Source organism: Leucopleurus acutus, assembly GCF_964270905.1.
Source record: "Leucopleurus acutus genome assembly, chromosome: 13".
In the NCBI taxonomy this organism is placed as follows: domain Eukaryota; kingdom Metazoa; phylum Chordata; class Mammalia; order Artiodactyla; family Delphinidae; genus Leucopleurus; species Leucopleurus acutus.
Genome location: NC_139155.1, coordinates 73,541,356 through 73,564,860, shown reverse-complemented (window position 1 = coordinate 73,564,860; position 23,505 = coordinate 73,541,356). Strand labels below are relative to the sequence as shown.

The following is a 23,505-nucleotide window of genomic DNA, read 5'->3' as shown; positions in this document are numbered from 1 at the left end:
TACAGCCACTATAGAGAACAGTATGGAGGTTCCTTAAAAAACTAAAAATAGAGCTACCGTATGACCCAGCAATCCCACTCCTGGGCATGTATCTGGAGAAAACCATAATTCAAAAAGATGCACGCACCCTACTGTTCACTGCAGCACTATTTACAATAGCCAAGTCATGGAAGCAACCTAAATGTCCATCGACGGAGGAATGGATGAAGATGTGACGCGTATATAAATGGAATATAACTCAGCCATAAAAAGGAACGAAATAATGCCATTTGCAGCAACATGGATGGACCTAGAGATTGTCATACAGAGTGAAGTAAGTCAGAAAGACAAATATCATATAATATCGCTTATATGTGGAATCTAGAAAAATGGTACGGATGAACTTATTTGCAGAGCAGAAACAGAGTCACAGATGTAGAAAACAAACTTACCAAGGGGGGAAGGGGGTGGGTGGGATGAATTGGGAGATTGGGATTGACATATACACACTACTATACATAAAGCAGATAACTAATAAGGACCTACTGTATAGCACAGGGAACGCTACTCAATGCTCCATGGTGACCTAAAGATGGGAAGGAAATCTAAAAAAGAGTCGATATATATTTAACTGATTCACTTTGCTGTACAGTAGAAACTAATACAACACTGTAAAGCAACTATACGCCAATAAAAATTAAGAAAAGGAAAACAAAGAGTAGCCTTCACCCTCTACCTAGTCTGGCTCCTGTTCCTCTCCTGTCTTGTGGGCTGACTAGAGCCAAGAGGCTTAGAAAGATGCTGCTCTTTATGTGAAAGCAGGCTGGGAGTTTGGCCCATTGAGTCTTTTGTTCCAAGTGTGTTCAAGACAAGCCTTGAGATTTGAGAATACAGGCCCACAGTGACTGACCGGGTAGCTTTACAGTGTAGCAGTTACCTTTTCCCTCAAAACAAGCAGCAGAGCTGTAAAGTACAATAAAGTAAAAGAGGGCATAGGAAGCGTTTATTATGAAAAAGAAAATCAAAAGTATAGAAAAATAAAATTGTCAACATTGGACCAATGAAAGGTCAACGTTGGTTTGTTTGCAGAATCTGGTTAGAGGTTGATACTCTTGGCTTTAAGCAGCCAAAATACTAAGGATCCGTTAGGCAGACTCTGTCCCAGCTGAGTTACTGCAAGAACAAGTCCAGGACCCTTTGTAGGCCCCCTCTGTGTTCTGTAGCCAGGACACTTCATGCTTCTGTTGCGAGCCTTCTGCTCGGACTGGGCTGCAAAATGATTAAGGCCTAAGCTGACCTCCTAAGGAATGGCTCCTAAGGGTCACTCCTGAAACCTGACCAGGGTGACCGGCTGGGCCCTTCCCCAGAGGAGCCGTGGCAGCAGAGGGACTGCCCAGACATCCTAGGACACGCAGACCTGGACCACCTCTACTCAGGCTCACTCATCCCCCACACTCCTTGTGCCAAGTCCTTCAGCGTGTCCAGGAAAATGTCAAGATCCTGGACTGGCCTAGGATGATGGTAGAGACCCTATTATCTATCCAGCAGCCACTCAATTTTGAAAGCCTAGACTAGGACTGAAGAGCCTTCACCCCTCAACATTGGAAGGATAACCAGTTTCCTCAGTGATGAACTGGAAGTATTACAGAAGCTGTGGTCATTTGAATAAAGAAAGTGTGTGTATCTGTTTAAGTCTGTTGTTTTTAATTGTATTTTAACCCCATGAAGACTGGTAAATTGTGGAGTACACGAAAACTCAGTAAACCTGAACAGTGCCTAATATTCACTTAATACTTTAAGTAAGGCGCACCTTTATTCCCATTCCAGATCGGGAAACTAAGGCTCAGAGGGACTCTGTCACCGAAGCAAGGCCCCATGTGGCTGTGAGGGATGTGTGCTGGCGGGTGCCTCGACGCACAGCACCTTGTGGGAGCCATTCTCCTACCTCTCACTGTTGAGAACAGCTTGTATATTCCCTAAGGCTTTAAATACCATTTCTATGCTTTCATCCCAACTTTTTAGCTTTACTCTACTGGCTAGAACAGGACTCACTCTCTTTTCCTTACCTCAGTTTTGGCACTTAATTGTTCAGGTCAGAAGCCAGAGTCATCTTCTAATCGCCACATTCTGCATCCAATGTGGCACCAAGTTCTGTCTGTTCTTCCCACCCCACCCTAGCCCGGGGCGGCTCTCACGGGAAGGCCTATTGGCAAAACAGCTCAGTGAAGACCAAGGTGAAGGCCAGATGGAGGCAGGGAGACCCAGTAGTAGGTGACATCCAATGGCGCAGGCCCCGAAAACACCAGTGGCTGCTGAACGGGCCAGGGCAATGGGAGGTGGTAGCAGGGTGTGTTAGGGTGTTTCTCCATTCACAGAGCTCTGGCCGGGGCCGGGGCCCGACCTGCTGACAGCGTTGGGGAGCGCAGCACTGTTTCCACCACTGTCCAGCTGGCAAGACCATGACTCATCTGCAGAGCGCTTCGTCATCTCAGAGGCCAAGGCTGGGCTGCTCCTCCCTGAACTACCAAGTCCTCAATCTCCTCTTTGAAGCCAGGATTCTGCCCTCCCCTTGTAAGCCTGCATAGCTGGGCATGGCTACTGTATACCCGGGGAAAAAACCTAAAATAATCAAGCTACAACACTGACCGAAAGTGGGAAGAAATCCACTGTCTCCAATGGAAAAGGTTCAACTACTAGAAGTTAGGTGCATGAGCTTGCCGCACCCAGGAAGATCCAGCAGGCTGAGTGAACTCTCGTTAGAAAGCTGACGTGCAACCTGCCTGCAGGAGCAAGTCTGTGGCAAGGCAGAGGACTGGCCCCCAGAATCCTGAGGCTGGAATGCTGGCAGGCGGCCACCTTGCTGCCCTCCGCCTTTGTCCTCTGGACACCCACTTCCTGTCTTTCATTCCTCACAAGGCAGAAGTCTGCGGCCCACTGCCTGGCAGACCTCCCGACTCTCAGTTCCAACCCGTGTTTCCTCTCCCTAACAGGCTTCCCACTCCTCTGTCTTCCTGGGGTCTAGTGAGAACCCTAGGACGCAGTGGGCGCTGGAGGAAGCCCAGGGGCTCCCCTATTTCAGGACCCCTCAGAGCTTCTGTTCACCTGCGAACCAGTGGCAGGTTTTACAGGTTCCACCCAACAGGGGACCAACTTTTTGGAACTTAAGAATTTTGACTAGGCAGAATCCAAATGAAAGAAACCATAACTAAGCCTGAGCCTTCCACGTGAATCTTCAATAACCAAATATCTAAGAGCTCTACATCACAGCAAAGGGATCACTGCTAAAGAGCACCGCATGAAGTTAGAATTTCCACAAAGGACCGCAGGACACTGAGATAAAGCGCCTGCTAGCCAACTGCTGGCTCTAAGTAGTGAGACTTCCGGACTGCACTTGCTGCTGCCTTCAGCTGTCAGGGATGCGTTTGGCTCAGCACTGGCCTGTGTCCCTCAGGAGCACTGGGCTTCACCTGCACCAATGGTACAGGAAAAAAGAGCACTTACAACCCTGCTTCCAACCTTCTCTTGGCCAGGCGCGCCCAGCCCTGTGAATCAGCATTCCCAGCCACGCCTTTGCCATTTACAGCTAAGCCCAGATTCGAGCACAGAAAGCTATGACTGCAGCTCTGTGCTGTGCCGCTGAGTAACCTCGTAGCGGGGGATGCTTGCCACCCCACTTTCCCCACACATCAAGCAAGTTGAAGCAAGGCCTGCGTTAGACCACGAGGGTAGGGATCGGGATGTCTGGTTCTGTTGAAGGAGCACCCAGTGACTAACACAGTTTAAGTGAAACATGACTGAATTACCTCAAATGGATGGCAAAGGGCTTTGAATTCCAAGGAAAAGCTTGGGGAGGAAACAAATTATGGCTTGCCACAGTCAAAAGAAGGACTGGGAAAAATACTGTCCTGGGAGAGGCTCCGTACACGAGAAGCTGGATTCCGAACCTGAAGAAGTTAAGAGGCTTGCAGGTAGAAAGCAGTCTGTGAATTGCATAGGAATAGAAATAATTTCTGGATTAAAAGAACCCAAAAGAACCCCTCTTACCTGGCTTATCCCTCTGAGAAGAGGGGAGGGCCCGAGTTTTACTACTAGATTTGCAGCTCTTCAGTACAAACTCCTGTAGCAAGGTTGACACCTGTGTTAGGAGCCCTTGTTCTTGATTTCAGTGACGGAAATTGCCAAAAAAATGGGATTGAGTGAAGGAAGGAGGTTGTCCAGGCCAGTATGCACTGGAAGACCAGAAGCAGAATGGGCTGGTTTCCTTCTGATCCTGTGCTGTCTGACCTGTCTCTGTGGAGAAGAATTACACAGTTGACATTCACATATGTACAAAACTGCTACATTCCAAGGCTCTGACATAAATGTTAGGCTTTACAAAACACAAATGTCTACATACAACACTGGATCTGGTCAGCAGTAGTGTGAGAGCTGCTATGCAGACTCGGCAGATTCTATTTTTAACACTTCATTGGCAAAACTCCCTTCCCTCCATTCTTACAGAGAACTAGTCCTTTTGTTTTTCTTGTGGGTAACATAACTTACCTGCTTAACCAAGGCCTGTGTTGGCATGTTACAAAGGCAATTCAGATAGTAGCCTACCGCCCCCCAGCCCCCTGCAAAGCCCCCCCCCCCCCCAGTTTCAGTTTGAACTGTTCCTACACAGGGAGCTGTGCAGCTGTCTTATTCAGAAAAGGCATAAGTGGTAATAACAGTCATGGAATGTGCTAGGCTTTGGATAAACTTTGCTGCCATATCTCCATTAGCTCAAATTAGAAAGAAGAAAGTTACTGTGAAAAAGTGAGAGTTCCAACATGCAGACTCTTTGGGGGAAGAAGATCCCCAGACCAGGGAGGGAGGGAGGAAGGGGGTCCATGCTGGAACTTTGTCAACATGCCTTGCCTAATGCAAGAAACTTCTTAGATACAAAACCCCAAAACTCAGTATCTGAGAAACCAGGAAAAATAAGACCAGGACATAAGTATATGAAGCAGGGGAGAGAGGGAGGCTGTAGGAGAAACTGAGAGCATGTGCTTTAACTGCACACCCCACCCTCAACCTCTCCCCGTTAGAAGAGCCTAACACTTCCAGAACCGGGCTAATTCTAGCATGTCTCCTGTGTTTAATTTAAAACAAAAGGAACATTTGCAGTTACTCTGCCGAAGTTTCAAGGGCTCTGAAGACTACAACTGGAATCCAAATTATATTCAGGAGTCCTGTATGGGTATTTTCCCCCGAAACCTGCACAAAAGCAATGACAAAAATTTACATTTTTTCTGTCTGGAATTTAGTTTTGTAATGAAAAGTTAGAAAAATTACAGTGACAAACTGCCAGGATATTATTTTTAACTATTATTGGCACTTGCCGTTAATCAGTCATTCTGGAAGATTCCCCCCACCTCCTGCTCTGCTCCCTGTTTAAGCAGCCATTAGCATCCTTGAGGGCTAAGAAAGAAGTACAGCTGCTCAGCAGAGAGTATATGGGTGTACTTCTGGTCTTCACTAAACCCAGAGGCTGTTTTGAGTTCTGTGGACAGCAGAAGCCTCCGTTCTCTGACGTTTGTAGGCTGAACCAGAGCTGCAGGGGACCCCATCTGGAGACAGACAGGGGCTTCCTGAAGTCAGTCTCCTGAACAGGCAGAGCAGGTGGGAGGGGACGGGAGCTCCATTTGGTACCAACAACCAAAAGTGAAGATGAGGTAACAAAGGCTAGAAAGGAGTCATTTATTTAAAAAAAAAAAAAAAAAAACCAACAAAACAACAAAAAACATACAGGCTTCAGCAGGATCTGAAGACATGACGGAGGAGCGCACCATCCTTACCGCCACGTGCACCACCTGTGAGTGCCACCCACCGCGACCTCCAGCCATGGGGCCCACAGCGCCCCAGTTTATACACAGGTCATCTGCTTAAGGGAGAGCCCGGGAAACATGGGCCCTTCTCCAACCCCTGCTCTCAGGTGGGCAGGCCAATCCCCGGCTTCTCTCTGCCTCCAAACAACGGGCAATTTCCCCTCAGGCTGTGGACACCACTTCCACTAGGCACTGCTGGGACACTGGGTCTCCAGCCAAGGCCACAGCACACAGGCAGATTTAAGGGTCACAGCAGCTCATTCTTGCCACAATTCCTGGAACGTAGGGCCCATCTCCGGGGGTGTTTTGACATTTGTCCCCAAAACCCAGTTGTCACAACAGGTAAACCAAGACTATAATCACAACAGCAAGGACAGGATCGTGTTGCTTTTTTCCTTTTTTTTTCTTAAAGGAGTGAGGGCATGGAAAATACAGCACACCAATGAAACAAAATGCCAAAAAAAAAATACAAAAAAATAGAAAATAGAAAAATGTATTTACAAGTAGTACATTACTATGATCAGAAAGCACAAAGACACCTGCTGCTATAATACATGCACTGGTTCAAGAAGAAACTATCAAAAACCCTGCAAGGGAAAAGCCTGTAAAAATGAAAAAAGGGCCAAAAAGTTTTTACTTTTCATCCCTAATTTGCTACACTGATCAAAAACCAAATGAGCATCCCCTAAAGTCCATGAGTATATCAGTACAAATACTATACTGTTTTTTAACTGCACGTTCAGTTGTGGAGGGAAAGACAGCCGCTTATCCATATACAAGGAAGCCAGAGTGAACTGCTCTACATGCTAAAAATTACAGCAAGCCCCTGTCTGCTATACAGCATGATCTTAGCAGGTTTTAATTTTTGTTTATTCATATATATCCATGTGCATGTGTGTGTATGCATGTATAAAAACCGTGCCCTCGTTCACTGCCAACACAACATCTGGGTGGACGTGAACTCATTACAACAAATTCTTATGTGTATGTTGTAAGAAGTCACTCAGTGTCTGTGGATTTAATAAGTCACTTCACACCACAGAAAATATTTAATAAATCCAAAAAACGGAAAGAAGAATATAATGACAGAAGAGTTTCTGTCTCAGTTCTCTGAAACTGAGTCCCCCATAGGAAACTGGTCCCAAAAGTTCTTGAGGGTTCACTGAGGAAACCAGTTCGCTAATGTTTTTCATCCTTTTAGTGTTCAAAGGTATAGAACAACTCCTTGCCCTTGTCAGTTTAAACAGTCACATCTCCGTCCCCCAAAGGTTAACAGTCTGGTGCAGATCCATAAAAACGGGGGAGGGAGGAGTGCTGGGGAAGGCCTGTCACTTCAGGAGGGGCTCCACCTCTCCAACGGCAGGAAGAGAAGGAACCACGCAGGCTCCAGCACCTCACTCCTGCAAATGCATAATCCGGTCACATGGCAGTCCTTAGACAGGTAGATCTCCGAGTACCAGGCCAGCTCTAAGAGGAAACAAAACCACACGTGGACAGAAAAGGACTGAGAGGCCATTCTGGTCGCTCTCTGCGATCCATCATACTTCCAGGAATCGGGAGCTGCTGGACTTGGAGTGGAATGGCTCAGACCACATCCGCCGTAGGTCACCCTGGGAAAGAAGGAACTTAACTAAGTCACAGATTTCAACTCGAGGCATACATACCTTCAAGTCCTTTCTGACTCCTGATCTCAGATCAGATTGCTTCTGTGGAGAATCAAAGAACATTCCAATTTTACTCACTGAAAAGTAACCCCTCACTCTTTGAAGAGCCCCTAGAAGGGCTCTTAGGCCCTTGAGTGGGCAAGGGCTTTTACCAACTCCGCCCTGGTGGCAGTTTATCACTTATGATTCAGATGATCTAGGCAAGATAATGAACCTCTGTGCCTGTTTCGTCATCTGTAAAATGTGGATGATAATATAAATCTTGTAAATCAGATAATGCCCTTAGTTTTTATAATGCATTTCTTAATTATTTCCAAACTTTAATGCAGAGTATTAAAGGGCTATTAGGTGGCAACAGGGTGCTTTTTTTTTGCGGTACGCGGGCCTCTCACTGTTGTGGCCTCTCCCGTTGCGAAGCACAGGCTCCAGACGTGCAGGCCCAGTGGCCATGGCTCACGGGCCCAGATGCTCCGCGGCACGTGGGATCTTCCCGGACCGGGGCATGAACCCATGTCCCCTGCATCGGCAGGCGGACTCTCAACCACTGCGCCACCAGGGAGGCCCCAGGGTGCTGTTTTTTAAGAGAAGCAGGAAGTCTCTGTAGCGGGGCTTTAGGGATTTCAGTTAATTAATCCATGACCAGGTGGTAAGGGGTCTACTCATGAGTATTGTCAGCCAATGGCTGTAAGAACCTGGAAGAGGTTGCTAATATCAGGTTAGCAAAAAAAAGCAGGCAAACAAACAAAATCCTCCCCAAACAACAAAAACAAAAAGATCCCGCTCTCAAGATCAAGAGCTTAGGGTCTTAAGCAGAACCACCTCCAGCGAGAAGAATACATACCCAAGTCCAGGGTCAATGCCATGTTATTGCTTTCACTGGTTTATAACTGCCTCTCTCACCTTTAAATAGGCCATCGTGAGGAGTGGCAATAAGGTAAATGGCACCAAATAGAGAAGGGCGGGCTGGGCTGCTCGGTGAATTCGAGACGCCACAGTAGCAGTGAGTAGACCTGCCGGGAGACAGAAACATTCGTGAATAACTCCAAGGGGACAGCCCCGAGAGAGGAGAGCCGCTGTTACCTGGCTGCTGCTTGGCACAGTCCTGAGATTGTACAGCTGTAATGTGACACATTCCATCCAATGGTGGGGAGTGAAATGCCCAGCTTGAGCAGGTAAAGAAACAGGGAGCAGCACAGCTTTTAAAAGCGTAGAATTCTAAGGACCTGTGAGTAGCCCAAGTCCCACTCCATGCCCAGGTCCCTGGTTCCAGGCCTCATTTCAGCCCTGAGTGTGCCTGGTCTCCCTCTGTCTCCTGTGGTATATGATGACAGACTTGGAGGCAGAGACCTGGGTTCAAGTTTCAACTCTGCTGCTTATGACAGCCATATAACCTCGGCTAAGGCCTTTCACGCCTTGAGCCTCAGCCTGCTCATCCGTCTAATGGGGATACCACAGTTGCCCTGCCCCCCTCAGAGCCAGTGGAGTGGAGTGGCAATGAACCCACACCTATGAGAGCACCGTGGACTATGAGGTGCTCCTTCAGTAGGAGGCACAGAGGCAAGAAAGGTGCTCCTTTCCGTTCACTGTCGTAGCTATTGGAGTACAAACAGGTTACTAGCCCAATTACAACCGTCTCTTCCTGTCTGCCCGAATCAGAGCTGGCTAGAGAAAAGCTGGCCGAGGGAGAGTCCGAGGTCAGAGGTGATGGAAATGTTAGAGCAGATGAAAGGAAGTATCTAATAAAGTAGGAAATAAACATGACATTCGTTAAACTCAAGCCGAAGATTTCATCGTGTGGTAGGTCTTCTCAACTTTGAGGCCTGACCACACTTTTCCTGCAATGTTCTTCAAACATATTATTGGATAGGGAACTAGGCTGCTGGCCAACACATAGAGCATCTTTCATCTCGTGGGTCAGTTTTTTTCCTTTGTGGTTGTTTATAACAGCAACCAGAGTCACTGCTTTCCTTTCATCTAGCATCTGCAGCTAGAAGACCTGATTTAATTCCAGGGGTTGGAGGACAGCCAGAGAGGGGACTGCATGCAGTCTCTCTGGTTCTCTTACCTACGAAGTATCCAATGAGGGTGCAGTGAAAGTAGGAAACCTTCTGCATGCGTCCGGAGATGTTGGCGGGTCCAGAGGCACTGCAGGAGTCACCGTTGGCTTGCTTTTTGTAGTTGTCGTAACGAAGGACAAAGCACAACAGGAGTCCAGGCATCACGATGTCTCCAATGCCCAACATAGAGAAGTGACTGCCAGTGGAGCTGGAACGTAGTGTCACATGTCAGGGGTGCCGCCTTCTACAACCCCACTTCTCCTCCTGCGCAAAGTCTGTTCACTTTCTAAGAAGTCAAAGAACTTATCTGAACGGTAGATGGCAATCTCTATGGGTTTAACAACACTAGTTTTTAAGAGTTCAGAGATTAAGAGCCACAAGAGTACTGGCGATTGAGGTCTTCAGCCCCACCCTAAGTGCTTCGGGAGAGCACCGCCTAAGTGACTGCTGGAGCCATCTGCTTGAGCGCTGCCACCTCTAGAAATGTCAAGCAGCTCACTATGTGTCACACATTCACTGCTAAGACTTCAAATAAGCACCTACTACTACCAGACATGGAAGATTAAAGCAGCACATTAATTTTTCCAAGATTATAGTTCCAGGAACTGTATAATTTTAGCATTAAGACATTTTTACAAATGTCTTAGAAGTAAAGAAGATCCAGATTCTCCCGTTAATTCCCTCTAGCCAACTTTAAACTATGGTAACAGGGGTAACATAGAGTTGTTTGATAACATTATTCAATATTAAAAAGCTGCACCTGTATCACTTAATGATCAGTCTTTGCAAGTTAAGTCAGTATTCTTGACCCCATTTGTAAAATGGAGATGATTCACAACCCTTTTCCAGTCCAGCATCAGAATGCTGATGACAAAGACAGACAAACTGGGGAACAGAGGGGCAGAGGAAGGCAGTGTCCTCACCATCATGAGATGAAGCCGACACGCCAGTCTTACCTGGGGAAGACCAGTTTTCCAGGCAGAGATAGGCGAGGAACATCGCGCCCAACATTGGGCCCCAAGTGGAGCTTCCGGGATAGAACGTCAAGGGGATTGTCAGCCGGCTGTGTGGCCACCTTCACCATGACGTTGCTATTAAAGATGTAGGCAGAGAAAAACACCTGCCGAGGGGAGAGTCACCTTTACCAGAGGGAGCTGGAAGCACCCCGATCTCAGCACCAGCCCTCTTTGTTCTTAAGAGCAGAGTCTCAGTACTGCATCATCAAGCTTTTTAGACGGCACGCTTTGAGGAGAAAGAAAATCTTTGCTCCTGTGTGTACGTGCAGATTTTTTCTCTCCACACCCACAGAGGAAGCCCTTACAGCAGAGCTGCCAGTGCTCCAGGGCAGAGAACCTAGCCTGCCTGCTCCCTTTTCCACCCCGAGAGTCACACGTGTACTCTCTATGGTAACGAGTCTCGACAAACACAGGCACGGAAAGCTGCCTGCTCACCTTTTAACAGGTACAGTGCAGGCCGGAGTGGTCTCAGACAGGAGGTACTCTGGCAAGCAGACTTTGGATATTTAGAGTTAAAAATTTTCCGGAGTGAACGTTCCAATTAAACACAAAGGAGAGCAGCAGCTTTGGGGAAACAGACACTCACCCAAAAGACATCGTAGATTAAAAGCCCTGAGAGAAGCAGGCAGGAGACCTTGAGGCTGGGCAGGCGGACGAAGGCGATCATAGCGACACAGAGACCCATGGCCAGGGCTGGGGAGGAGACAGCAGTCAGTGTGGAGCACAGGCTCAGCTTCTCTCCACAAGCTATTCAGCTCATAAACCTAACAGAGTTTGTAAGTCCCTCAAAAAATCAGGCAGCCCTAAACCCCAGTCTAAGATGTTTACACCTTACTAGTGCAAAGTGCCCACCATCAGCCAACTGTGACCTGCTCGTATTTGGGGAAATCCCTTTTCTCATGCTATAGATGGTGCTCAACTAAGACCCAGGGGACTGTTCTGAATGCTAAAGCTCTAAGCCAAGCTCAGTTCCGGCCTCCCAGCTCTCATCTCCTGCCTCCCCCCATTACTTCAGATGCATCGCCCTTGCTCCTTTAAAGCCAATGCACACCCTGGATCACATCTTTTTCACTTACTTAAGGACACTGTTCCAGCCACTCATTTTATGCTCATCCTCCCCACCTGGGTCTAAACTAAACACAACAACTCAGAACTGCTCAATGACAGGATTCTCCATGACTCCACACAATGTCATTCTATCCCTAATCTTCCAAACAAGAAACTCTGGGTTCCTTTTCATCTTATCGTAACCTTCATCACGCACACTCAGGCTGCAACTACCTGGGGTGCTCCTCTTGACTGTCACGGCACACCTCGGTCATGATTCCCATACTTCCTAGTGTGATGTGTGTATCCTTTCCCATTTTCTGTCTCTCCCCCCCACTTACTCTTCACTGCCATTGTCAAAAATCAGTTCACATCATTCCCTGCCTTAAATCACAAGGTCCCCTACTCTCTGAAGAATCAAGTCCGACTGTAAAGGCATAACTCACACAGAATGGCGCTGCACCACACGCGCTTGGCCTCAAGCCTCTTCTTTTGCTCCTATGCCTCCACCTACTCCTTCTCTCTAAGTTGAGCGATAACCTCTTTCCAATCATGCCCACCAAGTCTCCCCACCGTACTCCATGCTTGAAGAGGCAGCATGCATACCATCTGACTACTTCAGAGAAGGTTCTTAATACAAGCATGTTGAATGAGAATCACTCCCACCCCCAACTGAACAGTGCCACCAGCCATGTCACATCCCTGAAACACACGCTCAACTATTCATCCAGTTTGCCTCTTTTTCTTCATTCATCAGCTTTTGCAAACATACCACACCACTTACTGGTCAAATTCTTTCAAGTCTTCCCAAATTTAAAAGATTAATTTGTAAGATGAAACTGAGTAGATAAAAAATTATAGATTTAGTTCAAAAAACTCTGAAGTACTTTCTTAATATTAATGCTTCTTGGTATAACTCTGAAAACATACTTCATGCCTCGCCCTTTAAAATAACCACATTTATCATTCTGTTTTCAGAAGAATATATTTCAGAATGTTACAGTCACGTGCTAGAAAGCTATCTTTTCTGTTAATAGCAGAAAACAAGTCAAACACACATCAAATACCAATCTGAGAAACAAACAACTAAAAAGCTCAAAGACTCTCTCCATTTTTTGTTTTTTTTGAGGGAAAACTAAGCTTGGTCACAAGGGCAATGTAACTAGTGTAAACTGGTAAGAGATCCTTGGACAAGTAGATATTGGGAAGTAGCAACAATGACAGAAAACGATATAAAAGTTAAGGCCAGTAAGGGTTTGGGGAGCCTCCCTGAACACTCAATGACAGCACCACTGTAGCTGAGCCGTCCTCAGAGCTGCCAGGGACACAGTGCCTGGAGAGGAGAGGAGCCCCTCAGATGTGGCACTGCCTCCAAAGAGCTCCGTTCCAAGGTCTGGATTAGCCTCATGGTTGCAGGGGTAACAGGAAAAAGTGTGATCCATACCCATAATCTCTGCTTTCCAAATTCCTCCCTTAAAAAAATTCTTTAGATAGTGTTACAAACAGTATAAAATTGACTTTTGTGTTTCAGCTTCCTTCCCTTCTGAAACACCAAAAAAGGAAAAGGTGAACAGACTTTGTGGAGCAGAGCAGTTAGATAAAATTTCATGAGATTAGTAAAGCAAACTATGAAAATAAGAGAAGTAATAAGGACTGAATGAAAAAAGAGGTGGAGATGGTTACAGGGTCTTAAATAAAAGTCTAACAATGTCTTAAGGGAGAGAGCAGAAGAATAATGGCGGACTTTGAGAAATGTCCTTCTATCAAAACAACTATCAAGATGTTTTGATAGTACGTATGAAATATACACAGGAGTTCTGTGACTGTGGTTAGTCACTTCTCAGAACCTGTTTCCTCTTCTGTAAAATAAGAACAATACTAGTACCTACTTCAAAGAGCTGTATTCAGGATTACATGAGAAAGTCCATGTCAAACACCCAGCAGAGTGCCCAGTGCATAAAAAGCACTCAATAAATGTTAGCTATTAGTACCTTTATAAAATGATATAGACATGTATTTATATTATTACACAAAAGAAATCTCTATCATATACAACATATGACATACATTATATATTCCACATATATTTATATATAATATGGATATTATATTACAGTATAATTCCATTTATATTAAGAAAGTATAGTCTACACAAAAATTTGCATTCCAGTTTTCACAGTAGCATTATTCACAATAGCCAAAAAAGTGGAAACAACTGATGAATGGATAAATAAAATTAATGCATCTATACAATTAAACAGTATTTGGCCATAAGAAGGAATGGAGTACTGATACAAGTTACAACATGGATGAACCTTGAAAACATTATGCTGAGTGAAAGAAGGCAGACACAAAAGGTCATATGTAATTTTATTTATGCAAAATGTCCACAAGAGGCAAATTCACAGAGATAGAAAGTAGATTAGTGGATGCCCGGGGCTGGGGTGGGGGGAATGGGGAAGTGACTGCTACTGGGTGTGGGTTTTGGAGGGTGGATGTGAAGATGCTCTAAAACTGATTGTAGGGGACCTCTCTGGTGGCGCAGAGGATAAGACTCCGTGTTCCCAATGTAGGGGGCCCAGGTTCAACTATATCCCACATGCATGCCGCAACTAAGAGTTCACATGCCACAACTGAGGCGCCAGTGAGCCGCAACTAAGACCGAGCGCAACCGAAATACATTTAAAAAACAAACAAACAACAAAACAAACCGGGGACTTCCCTGGGGGCACAGTGGTTAAGAAGCCACCTGCCAATGCACGGGACACGGGTTTGAGCCCTGGTCCAGGAAGATCCCACATGCCGCGGAGCAACTAAGCCCGTGCGCCACAACTACTTAGCCTGTGCTCTAGAGCCCATGAGCCACAACTACTGAGCCCACGTGCCACAACTACTGAAGCCCACGTGCCTAGAGCCTGTGTTCTGCAACAAGGGAAGCCACCGCAATGAGAAGCCTGCGCACTGCAATGAAGAGAAGCCCCCACTCAGCAACGAAGACCAGCCCCTGCTCAGCAACGAAGACCCAACGCAACCAAAAATAGAAAAAAAAAAAATTAAAAAAACAAAAAAATCCCCAAACTGATTGTAGTGTAGGTTGCACAACTCTGCAAATATGCTAAAAACCACCGAATCGTACACTTCATTTTTTAAAATAAGTTAATTAATTAATTTTGGCTGCACTGGGTCTTCATTGCTGCATGCAGGCTTTCTCAAGTTGCAGTGAGTGGGAGCTACTCTTCGTTGCGGCGTGCAGGCTTCTCACTATGGTGGCTTCTCTTTGTTGCAGAGCACGGCCTCTAGGCACACGGGCTTCAGTAGCTGTGGCTCGCGGGCTTCGCTGCTCCATGACATGTGGGATCTTCCTGGACCAGGGCTCGAACCGGAGTCCCCTGCATTGGCAGGCGGATTCTTAACCACTGCACCACCAGGGAAGTCCCCCGAATTGTACACTTTAAATAGGTAAATTGTATGGTATGTGAATTACATCCCCAAAAGCTGTTATTAAAAAAGATCTTAAGAATGTAGGTAAAAATAATGAAAAATCTGATACATAACGCCATCTGTGGACACCTAATTTTCATGGTAATCAGAGGTACCACTACTAAAACACAGAAAGTAGAGGAAGAGAGGACAAATTTAACCATAAATGATATTAAAATTTCAACTTGTCACATAGTAGTTACTTACCATCCATGAGAAGCCAATGGCCAGTGAGAACCCAGATGAGGACGAGCATGACAGACAGAGAGAATGATAGTAATTCAGCAGCAGTGAAACGCCCACAACAACCAAAGGAAATCCTGGAAAACACACAACATGTATTGGACTAATGGACAATAAATTATATTCAATAATCAAACTCTCCTTTGGTTCTTCATTATCAGAATTTGTGATGGCCAGATTAAAATAGTAGGCAATACCTAGATACCCAGAAACCCAAAATACCCAAATCTCTCTGGAAAAAACTACAGAAAGTTCAAAGGAATTATACTTCTGCATCCATTAGATAATGTACTTTTTATCCCAAGTTATCAACATGGGATGGGTATTGAGAAGTTTAAAGTGATAATATCTTTAGAAAATCTAAATGTAGGGGAAATTCTAATTCTTATGAGGAAAACAAAATGAAGAAAGTCAACAATTCAATTCATTAAGCAAAGATGAATAAAATTAAGATGGTACATCTATGGTTATCACTAATTCCTGGGAAAATCAGCCGCCCCAAGTGACTGATTTCCTAAGTGCATACAGCATTCTCCATTAGCACAGCATTTTGTTTCCGTGGAGCAACGGCTTTAGGAGTTAAAGTGTGAACACTGGGATTAAACCCAAGTGGCTGGTATATATTCTAGGTCATCAAAGACGAAAGGCAAAGAATGTTTGAGTCAAGCACTATTTTCATATTCCATTAACTAGTAAAGGAATGAAAACGTTGCTTCAAAAGAAAACTCATCTTTCAATATAATCAAAGCAAGGAAGCATATTACAGTGACTCTGACTTCCTAAGATTTGTTTATATTTCCTCTGCTACGAAAAGGTGCAAAAAGAAGTACTATCTTACAGTTTAAAAAAAATCAAACATTTCACTTTCCAGTCTTCTGGCATTTGTGTGCTTCAGTCAATACCAAAAATTTAGACCCCTAATACTGCTATCAAGTATGAGACAAAAACATACATATACAAGTTTACAATTTAGAGGAAAATCCCAAGTCCTTACTTGTTCTGAGGTGAACAGGGTCTTGTTAAATACTGGCACATCGGGAGAAGAAGAAAAGCAAAAGCTATCGTTGCAAGAACTAGAGAAAGAAAACGTATGGTTAATTTTTTTGTTGTTTATTATTTTACTAAGCATAAGAAAAATGGCATGACTTATGGAAACAATCATTGCCCAGAATACTTTTCTCGACAAGTGCATACAATAGTATTAATTAACTAGAGAAGAAAAGTATCTTTCTTTAGCACCACACAGACAACCTCTCAAAGAAAGATTACCTGATTTGAAGTAGGGGTAGCATTGGTAGGTTTTCTCTTTCTCACCTATCTCAGCAAGAAATGATAAACAGCGGGCCAGGGTATGATCTAACAAGTCTAGCATTTTGATGTTTCACACATGTCCATCGTCGCTCAGCTTGAAAACTGATCAGATAGCTGACAGTCGAATTGCTGTGATTAGCTATGAGTGTTTCTATGGGCAGAAACATGGGTAGGGGTTGCCAACGACTACTCTGCCAAACTGGACTTTCTGGTAACCTAGCAGACAAGGAGCCACAGCCAAAGCAATTCTGCTCTGGTGCCACAAAGCTCATGAGTTTTCAACCCCTGGCCTTTCATTCAGATTGGGTTGGCAGGTCTGAATGGATGATACAGGTATCAAGTATCTTGCAGGACTGAACTGATGATACAGGTATCAAGTGGTTCAAGGAGGAGTTGGGGGAGAAAAAGCCAGACTTATGAAGAAAAACTTGCACGGTGCAGTGTATAAATCTTAATTTTTGAATGATGATTTTAAAAAAGTTTTAAAAATTTCCTTTCAGCTTACTGTTAAGATCAGATAGAGGAACTCATTTACCTGCTGTACATATTGTAAAAACTACTTGAACTGAGTCAAAGAAGAAGAACATTACTAGGAGAGAGACAGATGCTCCAATTGGAAGGAACAGGGCCTGGGTAGAGTCAATAGTTTGGATACCTGAAAGAGAAAAAGGGACATATCAACGACTTACCTAATAGACACTGTACCCATGTACTTCAGATACATTAACTCATAAAATGCAGACAGTTCTAGGGATTAGTATATAAAATATAGATTATCTAGGCCCTTGGATTCTCTCCTTCCCAGTGAAGACTGTGAGCTCCTTGCTGTCCTCATAGTGCCTTTATTATAGTAGGTGCCCAAGAAATACTTGTTGAATTGACTTACTACCTCCTGGTGCTACCATCTGGATGACAGGGTGCCAAAACAAACAAACAGCAAACAAGAACATTAAGAGGCAGTAAAAATTCATTTTAGTCAATTTGAGTACATCTGTGGTCCTGTATATATAGGTTTGGTAAAAGAGGTGGTTTAAACCCCCTGACTAAAATAATTTCTCATCATCTGTGGATTTAATGTACTCATGTTCATTCTTTCCCATTGTTGCTAATAGTTGAGGACTGACTTTGGTGGGGGAGGGGGGGAGAACAAGATATATCTGGAAACAGTAAATCAAAAACATTTCTTTGTGGGAACATTTTAAAGAGTAAATAGGAGATAAATGGGGGAACCAGAAGCTCTTGGGATAGAGCAGGATTTAGCACAGTGGTTCTCAAGTCTTGGCTGCTCATTAGAATCACCTGGACAGCTTTAAAAAAATCACAGTGCCCGGGCCCAACCCCAGAGCCAACTAAACTGAAATCTCAAGGGTTAGTAGGTCCAGGAAAAACTCCCCACAAGATTTTATTTTGGGGGCTTCCCTGGTGGCACAGTGGTGAAGAATCCACCTGCCGGTGCAGGGGACACGGGTTCGAGCTCTGGTCCGGGAAGATCCCACATGCCGCGGAGCAACTAAGACCGTGCACCACAACTACTGAGCCTGCACCCTAGAGCCTGTGAGCCACAGCTACTGAGCCCACGTGCCACAACTACTGAAGCCTGCACGCTTAGGGCCCATGCTTCCCAACAAGAGAAGCCACCACAATGAGAGGCCCGCGCACTGAAACGAAGAATAGTCCCTGCTCGCCACAGCTAGAGAAAGCCTGCGCACATCAACGAAGACCCAATGCAGCCAAAAATTAATAAATAAATTAAAAACAAAAACTGCTCATCAGTATTCAAATTTACCTGTCCTCAAGAAAGCTATTTAGGGATTTTTGTGAAATGAATATTAAATATTTCTAAAAACAAAATTGCTTCTTATTGGCTAGGTAGATGAGTCAAATAATTCACTAAGGAATAGGGCAATTCAATTTCAGAAGAGTGAGCCATGTGTCAAGACAAACAGAAATGATCTGGTGAAGAGTCTGACCTGAACTGCAGTCAAACCCATTCATCTTGGCCCATGGATAGGTTTTTTTTTTTTTTGGTGGGGGGGGGCGCATATCTTAAAGTATCTTATGGGCATTTGTAAGGCAAAACTCTATGAAATCTCTAACTAAATTTCACCTAGTTTTTTTTATTTGAGTGCTCTACAATAGTTCAAAGAACTACTTGAGGAAGCTAGATTTCAGATGCCTTTCACAACAGAAAATAATGTTTTCTCAAATAAATGATTATTTGTTATATAAGAAACAAATCTTTTTTAAAAAATCTATAAATCTGAAAATACACACCCACACCCCCCTCCTTCTGTAAAACAAAGCATCATATAGTCTACAGATTAATTATACTGGTTTAAAATATGAGAAGAAAAAAATCAAATGACTGGCTAGAACAAAGACTGTTTACTAAGGCAGGCATATGAGAAGTATTTGTTTATAATCAATCTAAATTTTACGAGTTCAGTCGGAAATTAAAATGCGAAACAATACAAAGAATCTTTCTAGAATATTAGATAGACTGCACAGATTTTTGTTTTTTGAAAGCACAGATTTTAAACCAGTAAGTATTAGACGTTATTTCCATTAGTTTTACAGAAGGACTGCCCAAGAGAGTCTATCAAACAGCAATTTCACAGGGCAAGTGAAGCTCCTTTAGTTGCTTACAATATGTTACCAAAAATAATGTACACAACTTTAATACTGCACTTCCTAAAGGTCGGGAAATAATGGTCCTGAAGGGGAAGGAGCTAATTAATTAGAAATTTTAGCCAAACTCCAGTGACAAAACAAAACAGAGCAAAAGCAAAAGAGAGCAGCCATAATTGGGCAGACTTACTCAACTGCAGTGGCTTTACCTTTAAAGGGAAAATCAACGTAAGGAATAGGCATGATGAGGGAATTAAAAATTATGTACAGAGACATTATTTTTTGTATTTAGTGAACAGGTTGCAGAGCAATACAGCAATGTAGTACTGATAACTGTTTATGAAAGTTACTGATTTTGCACCTCCAGGAGAGAAGCAAGGATGTTTTTTTTAAAACTCATTTCCAGAGCTTATGGGGTTTGCAGTCTAGGTGGGGAGATTAAGATGTGTTTCTCTATTAAGATGTGTTTCTCTATTAATGAAGAGAATTCAACTGTACATCTCCATCAGTCTTCACAGTTCAAATAAATTATAGGGGAAGCCTAGTAAAGAACTTCAAGGTATCAGATAATTGGAGGTGGGGGGGGGGTTGTTTTTGTTGTTGTTGTTTAAACCCTCTTAATGCTAATTAGATGAAGGAGTGGTGTGCCAGAAGGGGAAAATTTCTATATAGGTTTCCTGGGGCAGATTCAGGGACAAGATGGGAGTTAGAACAAGGTTAGGGAAAATCAGAGAGGACCTGGAAGGAACTCCCTCCCCTCCACTTTCTAACCGTCTTTACTGTAAAACATACACACATACAGAAAAGTACATGAAACAAAGATGTAGAGTTCACTGAATCATCACATGGCTAATACCACCCAGGTCAAGAAAGAGAACTTGCCAAGGCCAAAAGTCTTTCTTGTGTCCCTCCCAATCACTGCTCTTTCTCTTTCCCCCAAAGGGAACTACTATTATATCCTGGCTTTTACGGTACTTTTTATTTGCTTTGTTTTCTACCAAGCATGCATCCTAAAATACTAATATTTATTTTGCCTGTTTCCTGAACTTACTATATACACTGAATTATGTAGTATGTATTTTTTTGTGTCTGGCTTCTTTCACTCAACATTGTTAGAAACATCCACGCTGTTATACATAGCTGTAGTTCACTAATTTTCATGTCTTTTTCACAAATTCCTTGATTCGTATTTTGGGAGTAGGCAACTGCAACTTTTAAAAAACATCTATCTACTTTCTTCTTCATTAATTAGTTTGTAACACTTGGCAAAATCTTAACACTAAAGTCATACCCTCCTTTTCTTAGAACTCCCCCCAATTCTTCTTGTTAATCTTCATTGTTAAGCATTTCAATCTCCTCAGCACCTACGCCATCTCATGTTTCTGTTCATTTTTCTGGCTATTATTATTTCTTTGATTTTTGATAACTGCATCCCGTTTTCCATGCCACCCCTTCAAACTGGAATGATACCATGTCCCATAATCAAGTACTGGCCTTCTCTGCAATGGCCATTTCTTTCATTATGTTTTTCGTGATTATGTGGAAGTGGACTGCATTCTGTCCTGGTCTGTGCTTATCCTCTTTGGTATCCATGGCCCAGATTAGGCACTGAAGAAATAACTTTTGTTGAGGATAATTTTAGCACAACACAAGAGGTAGATTCAAGGAAATTACCAGTAAACGACCACCAACTACTCTTTAGATGCTGATTAACAATGAGAAATACAAAACTGATGTTACCAGGTAAATTCCTTCCACTGCAAGGACTGACTTAACCATTTATTTGAGGATAAAATGGTACTTAGATACATACTATTGATTTCTTTTAGGTTTATGTGATGCAATGCACAACAGATTTGTAATCTGGTTTAAGTACATCATTTGTATATATGCTATATAACAGGAATTTAAAGGAGTTTCAAGTGTATGTAGTGATTTGGTTTAAACTATTGATAGAAGGTAAGCTGCTATGTAATAATTTAACCCTAAAATTGGATACTGACACTGGGTTTTACCTGGTTCCTGTGAAGTTACTCGTATGGTATTTTACTTAATATAAGGATCTGTGTCATAAGTTTTTGTGTGTGTGTGTCATAAGTTTAAGAAAAGGCTCATTATATTTAAATGATTCTACTTACTGTATTTGTCATGCCCACTTTACATTGCTGGGGACAATGAAACACATTTAACTCAGGGAAAATTGGGCAAGTATAATTTAGTTGATGGGGTAGAAAATGAAATAGATATTAAGTGATCTCTTTTCAATTTAGTTTCTAAGATCCTCCATCAATATTCTATTAAACTTTATGTTAGATCTCCAGTCTTTCCTCCCTATTAGGCAGTGACCTTGATTTGTCCTACAAGTCACGCTTATTCTCCTCCTCTGTGCCTGTATTATATGCTCTTTCCACCTGGAGGAACTTCTCCAGCAATCCAAGTTCACTGTTTCATGTCAAATTCACTTTCTCCAGGAGAGTCCCTTACTAAGTTGACCCACTGTTGCTCACTTTGGCTTGCCTTTCTCTTTTTTCTCTTTGTACATGGATGTCAAAATGACTTCCCTCTGGTGCTTACTCTGATCTATTGATAGTAGATTCTGAGGCTATGGTAAGGGTCCATAAGAAAAAGTACCTGCTCTAGGTATAGTGTGGAAAGTGGTATTTGCTCTGTCTTAGCACTTTATTAACACCTTGGGAAGTATTTTGGCCACACTGCCTGCGTGACAGCTTGAGTACCAGCTCTTGTACTTTCGCATCTTTCAAAATATCTAATAAATGCCAAGCGCATGGTAGGTACCCAATATCAATCTCTTAGTATTATCAAATCAAGTCTCCTTACTTCTAAATTCAGTTCTCTTTCTATAATAAGCATTACCAATTTTCTAGTACAATTTACATACCATAAAATTTACCCAGTTTAAGTGTGTAATTCAATACTTTTTTTTTGTAAGTTTACCAAGTGTGAAACCATCACTATAATCTAGTTTTAGAATGTCTTCATCACCTCAAGAAGATCCCTCATGCCAGTTTACTGTTAATTCTCCTTCCCATCCCTTGCCCCAAGCAACCACGAATCTGTTTTCTGTCTCTATATAGTTGCCTTTTTGGAAATTTCATATAAATGGACTCATACAATATGTAGTTTTTCTATCTGACTATTTTTACTTAATTTTTTTTTACTTAATTTATTTAGTTAGTTATTTTTGGCTGCGTTGGGTCTTTGTTGCTGCACGCGGGCTTTCTTTTTTCTAGTTGCGGCACTGCACAGGTCTCTCATTGCGGTGGCTTCTCTTGTTGTGGAGCACGGGCTCTAGGCGCACGGGCTTCATTAGTTGTGGCACGTGGGCTCAGTAGTTGTGGCTCACAGACTTTAGACCGCAGGCTCAGTAGTTGTGGCACACGGGCTTAGTTGCTCTGCAGCATGTGGGGTCTTCCTGGACCAGGGCTCGAACCCATGTCCCGTGCATTGGCAGGTGGATTCTTAACCACTGCGCCACCAGGGAAGCCCTACTTAACAATTTTTTTAAAAATTAATTTATTTTATTTTTGGTTGCATTGGGTGTTTGCTGCTGCGTGTGGGCTTTCTCTAGTTGCGGTGCGTGGTCTTCTCATCGTGGTGGCTTCTCATCTCAGAGCACGGGCTCTAGGCACACAGGCTTCAGTAGTTGTTGCTCGCAGACTTAGTTGCTCCGCGGCACGTGGGATCTTCCCGGACCAGGGCTCGAACCTGTGTCCCCTGCGTTGGCAGGCGGATTCTTAACCACTGCGCCACCAGGGAAGCCCTTAACAGTGTTCTGAGGTTCATCTATGTTGGAGCATATTTCAGTAATTAACTTTTTTTAATGCTGAATAGTATTCCATTGTATGGACATACCATCTTTTGTTTATCCATTAACTAGTTTATTGATCTTTCAGTTGCTTCTACTTTTTGGCTATGATGAATAATGCTGCTGAATACTTGCCATATAGCACACTTCTGTTTTTTCAAAGCAAACATTCTTTAAAATCTTAAGTATCAGAAAAGATACAATAGTTTTACAAGTACTTCAAGTAGCTATCTTTAAGAATCACTAAATGAATTTATGATCAACACCTACAAAATTATCAACCTCACCAAAGGATTTAAATGAAGTTATAAGCAGGCAGATACCCATCTATCCTGTTCGTCTTTAAGAAAATAAAGAGGGCTTCCCTGGTGGCGCAGTGGTTGGGAATCTGCCTGCCAATGCAGG

The 23,505-nt window shown here is 43.5% G+C and overlaps 1 protein-coding gene across 1 annotated transcript in view; it reads right to left on the bottom strand.

Annotated features, from left to right (window-relative positions):
- Window positions 1-5,438: 5,438 nt before the first annotated feature.
- Window positions 5,439-23,505, bottom strand: part of SPPL3 (signal peptide peptidase like 3) — a 49,352-nt gene continuing 31,285 nt past the window's right edge. Inside the window, exons 3-10 of the mRNA XM_082853510.1 lie at window positions 17,182-17,301; window positions 16,330-16,408; window positions 15,300-15,412; window positions 11,152-11,258; window positions 10,506-10,669; window positions 9,558-9,757; window positions 8,393-8,502; window positions 5,439-7,438 (exon numbers count right to left, since the gene is read on the bottom strand). Of these exons, the coding sequence (XP_082709636.1) occupies window positions 7,367-7,438; window positions 8,393-8,502; window positions 9,558-9,757; window positions 10,506-10,669; window positions 11,152-11,258; window positions 15,300-15,412; window positions 16,330-16,408; window positions 17,182-17,301 (965 nt within the window). The 3' untranslated portion in view covers window positions 5,439-7,366. The remainder of the gene's footprint in view (window positions 7,439-8,392; window positions 8,503-9,557; window positions 9,758-10,505; window positions 10,670-11,151; window positions 11,259-15,299; window positions 15,413-16,329; window positions 16,409-17,181; window positions 17,302-23,505) is intronic.